The following is a 12,183-nucleotide window of genomic DNA, read 5'->3' on the forward strand; positions in this document are numbered from 1 at the left end:
CACTCGAACGCATTTCCTTTAAGGGACCGGACAAACTGTTTGACTAGTAAGTCCCCCTCTGTTCCGGCATTGTTACAAGTCTCGACAAAATGGGCAATGTGTTGCTTGGGGTTACCTTTTCCGTCAAATTGCTGAATCTTCGGAGGTTGGTATCCTACATGCATTCTCATACTGTCGATTCTCCTTGTATAGGGCTTTGAGTACATGAGAGTGCTCTGTGAGACACCACCATATTGAGCTCGGATTGTATTCGTTATCATATCTTGCAATTGTTCGACAGATAATGAAGAGACCGAAGACGAGGTATGATTGGTTTGACCAGTCGCCTATTCTATCCCCGGCGTCTGGTTTTGACTGGTCGCGTGTTCTGTCACCGGCGTCTGTTTGGGATTCTCCCTGTGAGTACCTTGTGCTGTAGAATTAGGATTCTCCGTTAGTATTGCTGTGGAAGATGTAGGTTTCCCAGACGGTGGTGGTGTGAAAGTTGCACGATTCCCGGATGGCATTGGTGTTTCACCGAAGGTCTGAACTTCCAATTTATTCATTAGTGTAGCGATTTGCAAGTCCTTTTCTTCAATAGTCTTTGTGAGGTTCTCAAAGGAATGAGCCATAGTTGCTAGTTGTTCCTCCACCGTAGCAGCTCCAGTCATCATTGCAGCAACCACATCTGAGTATGATAGGCCTTGAGAATCCACGTTCCTTGAAGTAATTGATTGCTCCGAAGTCTGACGTGGTGACTCTGGGGGTGAACCGACACTAGAGTGAGCATCATAGATAGAATGAAGTGAATTTAGTGGTGGAGCCTCCTCTAGAATAATGTCAAGGTTTTTGACATGTTGAGTTTTCACATTCGCTGGTGTTGCAGGATTAGTTGTCACCCCATCTTGCTGAAGTTTGAATGACGCCATCGCCTGGGACTTGCTACGTGTCACAGGGCCCGTCAAGGTACTTCCATCGCTTAATTTGGTCTTCAAGCCACTTTTCATGGTGGCTTTAGCGTCGACCTTTGCAATAGCGATGTTCTTTTGGGCTTTCTTGTCTGTCTGAATCTTAGGGGGAGCCATAGAATCTGATAGAGAAGAAACTTGATGGTAGGAGAAAGAGATGAGAGGCAAAGGTGGTCCCACCGGGCGTGCCACAAATTTGTACACACAAATTTTGTAAGTCTGCAATAGAAACAAAATATGGAGCAAATAGAAACAAAATATGGAGCAAATAGAATGTTATTAATTTATGAATGTGGAGTACAGTCCTTTGTAATATCTTTTACAAAAAAAGAATGGTCCTCTGATTCGATCTCCTTGTTTTTGGTTGGTTGGATCCAAGGGCTGCACGAGCTTGTTCTTGAATCACTGTGGAATTGGATGAAGAACGGCACGTTGTTGGATGTGCTTGATGTTCTTCGCTTTTGGGTTTCGATTCTGAATTTGTGTCTGAATTCTGAGTCTCTGGAATTCTGAGTCTCTGAACTTTTGTGTCTGAATTTGTAGACTTCTGAATTCTGAATCCTCTCCCTTTTTCTTCCTCCAAGCCTCTATTTATAGGTTTCTTGGATTAATAGGATGATGACACGTGTCATCTCCTGATAAGGAAAAAAACTATAATTGGGCCGGGCCGGATATATTATGATAATTATCCTTAAAAATAATTATTCCAAATATATTTTATTAGGAATAATTATTCTTTTTATTTGACCAACTAGACTCTAGACTGGGCTTAATTAAATAATTTAAGTGGACCATACTTGGGCCAATTAAATAACTTAATTAAACATTGGGCCCATATTTAATGGGTTAATTTGTCCAAATTAAAGTTCACTAAAATTTTAGTGTCTACACCGTGTACGGACACTAAGATATACCTGTTGCATGGTGTAAACGCATATGAATCCTGTTCATTTAATACATATATTGCACGCATACATTACACACGCTCTATATAAACAGTTACATGCGCCCGTGCATAGAATTTTTCTCCTATAGTACCAATTGAAGGATTTAATTTCCAACCAAAATGTCAAATGCATGCTCTGATTTTTTGATTGATTGACCTGTGCATCATGCAATAAATATGGAACACCAATTGATGGATATAATTTCCAACCAAAATACATATAGCATGCAGCATGTTTATTGGGTAGGTCCCACCTTAAAACAACAATAAAAATAAAAATAAAAATAAAAGATTGAGCTGAAGTTATGCAAATTGCAAAATTGGATTTAATCCCTTAGATTAAGTCTCTCTTCAGTTTTTACTGCTAAAAGGTCCAAACACAAAAAACAGAAGGAAAATCACACACGCACAGCAATATAGCATATATCATGTTTATGTAGGGTCCCTTCATCTCCAAATTTTTTCAGGTTTTACTTGTAATTTGTACTCCTTACCCAAAAAATAAATTAAATTAATAAAACTGAGCTGAAGTTTGACTTCCAGAATGCAAATTGCAAATTGGATTTAATCCCACAGATCAAGTCTCTCTCTATTGGTCCATACACAACACACAGTCACACACACACAAAAAAAAGGTCCAAACACAAAAAAAGAAGGAAAATCACACACGCATAGCAATATAGCATATATCATGTTTACGTAGGGTCCCTTCATCTCCAAATTTTTTCAGGTTTTACTTGTAATTTGTACTCCTTACCCAAAAAATAAATTAAATTAATAAAACTGAGCTGAAGTTTGACTTCCAGAATGCAAATTGCAAATTGGATTTAATCCCACAGATCAAGTCTCTCTCTATTGGTCCATACACAACACACAGTCACACACACACACACACACACACAAGGGTAAAATCATACACATACAAAACACATACTCTGTGTGAGAGAGAGGGGGGTCACATCAAACAAAGTGCAACATAGACCAATTTACATATAAACTAAGACTGAAGGGATAGCAAATTCTCATTAAAATAAAAAATTACAGCCTCTCTCTAGATGTACAGAAGGAAAATTCCAAAAAGAAGAGATCAGCTAAATACCTTCCAATAGCAGCCAATATCACCCACCAAAAGGAATCAAATTCCCAGCATTTTCACATAAAGAAGAAAGAAAAATACAAAGCAAAACCCTAGTGGTTGCTTGTTGAGTCCAGATGATTGATTCCCTGCTAATAACCCCCACTGTACTACTGCTGTCGTGGCAAAATATCATCCACACATCAAGCCCCACTAATAATCACCAACCAACCCTTTTCTCTTCTCCTGCAAATCTTTTAAACCCTCAAAAACATGAGGCCTGAGAACAAAAGGGTTAGAGCGAAAGAGCAGAACAAGTTGGTGGTTTGATGGAGGAGAGACAAACTGCCACTGTTGTCAGTGCTGGTGATGCCTGTGGTGGGACCCAGCCCGAAAACTGAGGAAGGTGGTGAGTTTGTTGTGGATGGAGTTGTGGTTCCTGATGGTGTTCCTGTTGAGGTGTTGGTTGATGGTGTTCCTGAAGAGCTGACCACACCATATGACAATAACAATGAATCAATATCAGCCTCCTCAAACTGATAATCAGAAACAAAATATCAATACACTTTAGAATCTTGGATCGGTTTTTGTTACCGTCCGATGAAGCAATCATTGAGATTTTTATTCGTGTACTTGTTAGACACTATTTAACAATGAAGAGCTGACCACCATATGACAATAACAATGAATCAATATCAGCCTCCTCAACTCATAATCAGATACAAAATATCAAAACCCTTTAGAATCTTGGATCGGTTTTTGTTACCGTCTTATGAAGCAATCATTGGGATTAGATACTATTTATTGAAGTAGTACCAAAAAAAAAAAAAACGATTGTTGTTTGTATCATTACTCTTGTTATGAAAGCAAACGGGACCTAACTTGATAAAAATATAATCATAAGCAACTCAATAGAATCCTGTTCATGCAAACGGGACCTAACTTGATAAAAATATAATCAAAAGCAACTCAATACAATCCTGTTTTTGTTACCGTTGAAACAATCTTTGAAATTTTTATTCATTTACTTGTTAGACACTATTTATTAAAGTCGCATAAAAAACTGATTGTTTTTTATAACATTACTTTTAGGTTATGTTTGGCACGCATGAAATTAGAGTCTTAAAATTAGAATTGGTGGAATTGGGAGCCTTAGAACCAAAATTTTCACGAATTCCATCGATTCCAATTTCATGCCGCCATACATGGTCTTATATGAAAGCAAAAGGAACCTAACTTTTAAAAAATATGTATAATTATAAGAAGGGAAAGTTATATTTCCAGCTATCTGGAATCAGTATATTGGCAAGGAACAAAGGACAAACAAACTCTATGAGATATCAACATCATGACAGCTCATAAGGAAATCAATTAATTAAGAACATGTTTAGAATGGGATGCTAGATCTACCCTTTCCCTAGCTTGAAAATCAATTTCACATCTACCATTTAGATTTTTATAATTACAAGTTAGAAGTAAGTGTGACACAGAACCTAACAACCAAACAGTGGTGATTTGGTACTTAAAATAAGTGTATTAGTAAAGTTTAGATTATCAATAGGAAATCAACTCAAAGAGAGAAAGGTATCAGATTCTCTTTCACCTCAAAATATTTCAATAGGTTTAGATTAGTAAAGTTAGAAAAATAAGCAAAATTAAAATCAATTTCAAGGTTACCCTTTCCCTTTCCCTTTCCCTTCCCCTTCCCCTTCATCATCAAAAAAACTTGATGAAGGAAGAAAACCCTTTTCTCCACCAAAGGAAAAAAATTTGGAAGAAAATAACTTTATGGAAAAGAGATTGTCATATGTAATAAGCAACAAAATATTCCACACAAGAAGGGTTCTCACTCCAAAACCAAATGAAAAACTTCATCTGAAATTGAGATTAAACAAGATCTGGTAACAAAAATTGAAGATATGAGACAAGAAATTAAAGGCACACCTTGCACTTGAAGGATAAACACATGTAGTAGTTTGACCACCTAAACAAACACCAAGAAAAACACACACAAAAAACAAGAAAGAATTAGTATTCCATGAAAAAAAAAAAAAAAAAGCAATTTATATGGGTGGTTTGGAAACTTATTGATTAGGGTCAGGGGACTTACTAGGTGCAGTTGTACTAGTGGTGGCAGTGCCTGAAAAATCACAGCTCCCAATAGCTTGACCTTTCTTTTGATAATAGCTGTTGACAGCATAGTTGCAGTGATCCTTTACAGTGTTAGGGCTGTAACAAGCACCATTTTGAATAATTGGAGTGCAGTCAGCTCCAGCTCCACAAGCATAGTCTATGTTCTTCTGAAGAAGTGAATCACTCACTCCATCTTTGCATACACAATAAGTAGCACCTATAATACAAATTTATAAAAGAAAAAAAATTAATTAATTAAAAATCACCAACAGATCAGCTCATACAAATTCATTTTCTTCCCCCAAAAAAATAATAATAATAATAATAATAATTTTTGAAGAAGAAATTGTGCAAAATCTACAAAGTGAAAATATGATGAAAATCCATCTCAAGAAACATGAGATATGATATCTAAAAGCCTTTACATCTTCAGGGAAATGAAAATCCAAGAGAACACAAAAACCCGGGGGGGCTTACTTGAATGACCAGTCATGGCCAAGAAAACCACAAGACATATTCCAAAAACACCCATGGTTGTAGCAAGATTGTGGAGGAAAATAAAATAAAATAAATAAATTACTACTGTATTTTAGGAGTACTTGGCTGAACTTGATAACAAGATGGATAAGAAGAGAGAGAACAGAGAAGCTTAGAGAGAGAGAGAGAGAGAGAGAGAGAGAGAGAGAGTGTGTGTGTGTTGGTGGAAGGTGGAATGGAGATTTCTGGACAACAATATTGAGAGTGATGGTGGGTAGTGGCTGGTGAGGGTCTATTTCTGATAACTTCTTTTGTGCTTACGACCTCTTTATTTTATACATTATTTTATCATTTGTCAAGAATAGAGTGTTATGACCTTACGGGGAAATGAGCAAGCTAAGCTTTTGTCATGTACTTGGCTGTGTGTCCATGTGTGTGTTTTTTCAAACGGTCATAAACTTCTGTGCAGGATTAAAACTTAACCCAACCAGGTTTAGGTTGGTGCATGGGCAAGGGGTCCTTACTGGACATGTTTATAAACCATTTTTTATTTTAATTATATGGTCATCAAGAAAGTACGACAGTTTTAAGAAGATGCGATACCCATGTTGGATACTAATACTTTATGAATATTGAATACCTATCCACACTTTATATATGTTTTCATAAATAAAATTAATTTTAATATTTCAGACACTTCGTCGACATTTTTTAAACACATCGTTGATACTTTTTCGATACTTCGCCGACACTTTCAGACATTTCACCGACACTTTTCGGACATTTCTAACATAAGTCTACTCACTAATTTTTGAAAATAATATGAATCCTATCATAATAAAGTAGTGAAATACTGATATATATATATATATATATATATATATATATATATATATATATGATATAAAAATCATTACAATAGTGACATAATTTTATTTTGTAATTAATTTCAAAATAAAGTTTTAGTATAGAAATTATAAATGAATTAAAGTTTTATAATACTGTTAATGAATAGACGTATAAAAATAAAATTTTATATTTATATGTAACTGTGCTCACGTCTATTTTTTAAAAATTTGATGTGTCAGACGAATTCGTATCGTATCGTGTCCGTCTCCATGTTATATAAATGGTAACAAAAAATCAAATAAAAATCAAGTACATTTTGCGTGATTCTTTGTAATTAGACTTTGGCGTGCACCTGAAAAATGTAATAAATTTTTTTCCCATGGTGTCCTTTATGTGGTTTGTTATGATTTTGCTCGGGCTTACAAGTGACTCCTGTCTGGACATGTTTTTGCTTTTCTCTTGAGCAAGTTAAATTTGACCCCCTAATTTGATTCAATGATAACTCAACAAAACATTTTTTTTTTCTCTTGTGTTTTAAATTAATGGGATTGATTACATCACCCTTTTAATATATTTCTATCTATCATGCGCAGGTGGTACTTTGGAAAAATTGAAAATCAATCTAGATTTGTGCTTAGAAAATAACAATGGAAAATATTTACTCATGAATAAAATAAAAAGAAAGAGTTTTTTATGCCCTTTTAAAGATTTGGAGGAAGCATAACTCTAAAGATATACATATGGTTATATTTCTAAAGTATATATAATTGGATCTCTAAAAACAACATATTCATTAATATGTGGACAAAACAAATGCTCATGTAGAAATACTCACATTCATGAGCATTAAGTATTATAGCATAAAGTTAGAAATATACTCAAATTTATGAATAAAGTATTAAATATTATGGGACTATGGTATATGGTACAATGGCAGCTCTTGAATCATGGATATAGTGGTGAGTTTTATCACATTCAAGGGTTAGAATGATTTCGGGTACTATACTTACGGAGTATTTAATACTTTCTTCACATTTATGAACATTTTAAGTGATACCTTTTAAATATAAATTGAGAGAAAAATAAATAAAATGGTCCGATAATAGTTAATGAGGAAATATATTATAACTTGAAATTTAATTAGAATCATGATATTATATAGATTATAGAACACAATAATGGAATATGATTCATATGATCGATTTGACACTTGAAATAGGATGTGCGACTTTATGAAAAACAATCCTCACAAATCAATTTAGTCAATTTTGTTAAAATTATAGATTAGAACATCATAAAATTCTAAAATCACTTCTCCTTGTGACATATAAAAAACTCTAAACAAACTTTTAGAGTATCACAATAGGGATGTTGTATCACATCAAACGATTCACAAATATCATCCGTATTTGCCATTAGACATGTAATATTTGTAAGCCGTCTGATCCATTGGATCTGGACTCTTTCCTATATGAGGATCAAGAGGAGATTAATGATAATAATGAGGGAATAATTTTATCATCAATGACAACTCATAAGATTACGAACAAAAAAAAAAGAATAAAGGTGCCAAAGATGTGCCTTTTGTTTTGTGTGGGGGACATGGAAGCTTACTAGATATGTGGAACCAATTAAAAGGGAAAAAACACTAGTGAGTTTAGAGTCTTCTATCAAATTTATTTGGAGTGTTGAATTTCCTCACAACAGAAAGGAGAATCTAACACAACCCAATCTCTCTTTCTCTCGCCACTGTTAGTTATTGATGCAAAAAAAATTATTTTGACAGAATTAACCGTAATTCATTAAGGAACTAGACTCAGTTAAATCACACAATGTTTCTAAATCGATGTTGTTCTCACGATTTGCGGTGTGATTTAATTTTGTTGTTCTTGTGCTCCTACTCTTGAATTGCTTCCGCTACATGTGACCTAGGAACCTACTAGTTGCATTGTTGAAATTTCAGAAGAGTTTTGAGTAAAAATTTTAACACTATAATTTAATAGGGGATGTGAAAGTTGCAAACTCATATATTCGCCCTTTCTCAGGGGTATGATACCATTGCACACCCGAACCGACTGGTTCCACAGGTTTACAACAATATTCATCTTAGTCTGTTACACTGCGACTGATATCACGATTGCAAACTATGATATTTGCTTCCGCTCAATGTGACTTAGGAACACCTACTACTTGCATTGTTGAAATTTCAAAAGAGGTATGAGTATTTTTTTAATACTATAATTTAATAGAAGGGTGAAAGCTGCAAACTCATATATAGAGTATGGTTTGTCGTATCGGCCGATACGTGGTAACTCTTTTTCCAAGGACTGATACTGTTACTCATCCCTATAAACCGGCCGAATGACAAATTTATAATAATATTCGTCCAACTCCGTTATACCATGATTGATGTCTGATACCACAATTGCAAACCATAGACACACATTTTTATCTCATATGGCATATTCCTTGTGCATATTGGGGCCTACCATACACCGAATGCCAATTCTTAATCACGTATTCATGATTAAAAGATGCAATTCCATTAACTTGTGGCTTATCTCAAACAACCAATCAAAGAAAGATAAACCCCATCATCATTTTATTATTAATCAATAATTTAATACAATACAACACCTTGATGGAAATGGATGGTCCCACTCGGTGGTGGGTCATGGACCCTCTTGCACGTGCCAATATCCTTTTGTTCTCATTGCTTCGCTGCCAAACACGCCCACTCATGGCCCAGAACACTCTCTTTCCTGTTCGGCTTTTGGGCCGATCTGGAACAAGGACTTCAAATTATATCTTGTATGAAAGCCCATCAATACTAATTTTCTAGTGGGTCCAACTTGCAAATTATGCCACTATGACCCGTTACAATTTACGTTACAATTTACGTCCACTTCCTAGTTCCTAGTATTGTGAGGTTTAGAGACAGACTATAAACATGCTGGATTTACTTAATTAGCACATTTATATACAAATTTAGTGTATGAATTTTTTTTGATGCTAAATAAATTTTTTTATTTATTTACGGTAAATAAATTTTTGTGTATGAACTTGTTGTCATGGAAATTCAGAAACAAATGGTTTATATGAAGTTGGATTTCAAAATTTAAAGAACGTAATTTTTTTTTTTTTTTAATTGAAGTTGGATAGGTTGTAATTAGAATTCATGTCAACATAAATTTAAGTAAATCGAGATTCATTGACGTCATGAAAATTTTTTTGTTGTTATTTTGATCCTTTTACCCAAAACAATTATTACAATTGTATTCGTGTGCCAAAAAGGAGATATATTTTATAAAAACTATAAAACACAACTGATTGTCATATTTGAGGTAACATATTTTCTTCAACATCGTACTAGCACACTAGTAACTGACACAGAGAATATAAAAGTAATGGAATTGTGTTGGTTGGACAATGTTTTACCATCGTCGTTTGCTTGGTGAGGACAAATGAGCTCTCCCATTTATACAGATGTATCACATTTCAATGGATGATTAGGATTTATTGGTGGCGAGTATTCTAGTATTGGGTTCTAAAATTCACCAAAGGTATTCTTAACAGTGTTAAATTACTTTAGAGAATTCCAAGTTACAATGTACTAATTATAAGTTACAATGTACTAATCTATACAACTCTTAAACTGTGTAATGAAGTTTAGAATGTTTTGACCGCCCATGTCACGTTTCACGAAACATGACATGTAGAATACTTTTTCTTAAACTAGGTTACAGGTAGTTTTTTACAAGCGAAGTCCAAACCTGGCATTAGCCCATCAATTTCTACTTTTTTGCTCCGCTTGTTTGATTAGAAGGACAGAAAAATAGATAGAAACGATAGGAAAATGGATGGATGAGACATTTTTAAAGAAGGGAAGACATTTTTATTATTTTTTGTTTGGTTGAATGGAATGGTTAGTAAAAATAATGGATGGGGTGACACATTTTTTTTTATTTGGTTGGAAATTTAGAAGGAAGGGAAAGAGGGTTTTTATATTTTTTACTAATACGTCCTCATTATTTAAAAATGTAAAAATTCTATATCTATCCCAAATATTTAGGTTAGAAATGAAAATTTCATATTTGTCTTAATTATTATTTCTTTCTCTCTCATCTTCCCACCAATTTTGGACCCATAGAAAAATACAAAAGAACCCTCCTTCCCTCTTTTCCCTTTCCTCTAATCAAATACAAAAAAAATTACTTTATCCCGTCTCTTATTCATCCCTTCTCAATTATTCCTTCTAAACAAACATAGCATACACATACTCACCTGCCAAAGTGTTTTGTATTTTTTCAATTTTTGTAGTTTAAAAGAAATTGGTTGAAATTTCGAGTTTTTAATGAAACAAAACTAAGTTATGTTATGATTGGGAGTAACGAATACGTACTTTGGATTTGGAATTGAAAAGTTTAATTGAAGATTCGATGCCACTAAATATAATTTATTATTATTATTATTATTATTATTATTATTGTTATTTTTTGTAATGATGAACAAAAAAATCTGTTTACTTATAAGAAAAAAAATACTAGCGTGACATGTGTATGATTTTCTAAATACTAAATGAAAAGAGCATAGACATTCAAGTCGCTAATGATTATGGCAAGAATGATGAAAATAATACTTATACTTGAATTTGAACATTCAAATTCTTTGTTAGAAGACGCATTTAAATTGTCGTTTGTAAAAATCAATGTAAAATTGTATTATTATATAGAAGATGTAACCCCTACCTTGTCTCACTAGTTTTTGAGTAACCAAATCAAATTTGATCCATATCCGGTTCAATAAGAAAATTGAAATAAATTAATCACACTATATATGATCAAACTAGGATGATTCAGTTGCCTTGGGTCACTGACTTACGGATTGGTAACAATTATGCAACACATGCGCGCGCACACAAACACATATATATACTAATAAAATGTACGTGCGAATATGCGATGCACGTATTGAATGTTTTGTAATTTATTAATATATTCGTTGTATGATATTGTTGGATATTAAATAAATTTTTATCAACAATGTTTAGAGTGTATTAATTATCATCTCAATGAATTCCTAAACTATAACTCTTTGAAAATAAAAGTATTCATATGAACAATGTTTAGAGAGTAATAATTGTCACCTCAAAAGAAACAAAATAAGGTTTTTCATTAATGAATGAATAAAAACTATAAACATTTAAAAATATATATGAAAATTAAAATTCTATAATTTACAAAACATTCATAAATAAATACTATATAAAAATTCCATATATTATAAAATTCGAAAGGGTACCAACAATGTTTAGATTGTAATAATTGTCACCTCAAAAGAAACAAAATATATTAGAAAATCCAAAACTATAACTGTTTGAAAATAAAAGTATTCCTAAATTATTTATTTCTCAATCTTTATCTTTTTTGCATATCTCATTTTTTCATGAAATGAATCATTATCAAGTGTCAATTCTTTTAATTCTTCCACCGCAAAATAAGTTTTCACAACTTGTTGTTGAGTATTGTCTATCTTCACCAGAAAAAGAAAAGATTTCCCTTTGCAGTTTGTCATTTTGTTGCTAAATTCATCCATGTCCTGCAAAAAGAATAAATATAATTTAGAGCTATTGAGAAATTCAAGTAAGTATATATATATATATATATTTATTTATTTATTTATTTATTTATTTAATTAAAATTTTATGAACAGGGGTGGGAAATTACCTCAATTTGTAATTGTAGTAAATCATCTAG

The 12,183-nt window shown here is 33.1% G+C and overlaps 1 protein-coding gene across 1 annotated transcript; it reads right to left on the reverse strand.

Moving 5' to 3' along the window:
- Positions 1 to 2,891: 2,891 nt before the first annotated feature.
- LOC132302770 (PLASMODESMATA CALLOSE-BINDING PROTEIN 3-like) lies at positions 2,892 to 5,897 on the reverse strand. The gene is made up of 4 exons (XM_059799707.1): positions 5,579 to 5,897; positions 5,079 to 5,318; positions 4,913 to 4,952; positions 2,892 to 3,454 (listed from the first exon to the last, which is right to left on the reverse strand). Exons 1-4 carry the CDS (start codon positions 5,631 to 5,633, stop codon positions 3,226 to 3,228), a joined length of 564 nt encoding a protein of 187 aa, XP_059655690.1. The 5' UTR covers positions 5,634 to 5,897; the 3' UTR covers positions 2,892 to 3,225.
- Between the last annotated feature and the right edge of the window lie 6,286 nt (positions 5,898 to 12,183).

Source organism: Cornus florida, unplaced genomic scaffold (assembly GCF_030987335.1).
Source record: "Cornus florida cultivar Cherokee Brave unplaced genomic scaffold, ASM3098733v1 CherokeeBrave_3.0.0_Hap2_Chr04, whole genome shotgun sequence".
Taxonomy (NCBI): Eukaryota; Viridiplantae; Streptophyta; class Magnoliopsida; order Cornales; family Cornaceae; genus Cornus; species Cornus florida.

What these genes read in the sequence shown, in the direction of transcription:
- LOC132302770 (XM_059799707.1), bottom strand. Translation starts at nt 5,633, where the DNA reads ATGGGTGTTTTTGGAATATGTCTTGTGGTTTTCTTGGCCATGACTGGT. An exon ending in GGCCATGACTGGTCATTCAA is followed by an intron (nt 5,319 to 5,578) that starts GTAAGCCCCCCC and finishes TTTGTATTATAG; the next exon opens with GTGCTACTTATTGTGTATGC. An exon ending in CACTAGTACAACTGCACCTA is followed by an intron (nt 4,953 to 5,078) that starts GTAAGTCCCCTG and finishes GTGTTTGTTTAG; the next exon opens with GTGGTCAAACTACTACATGT.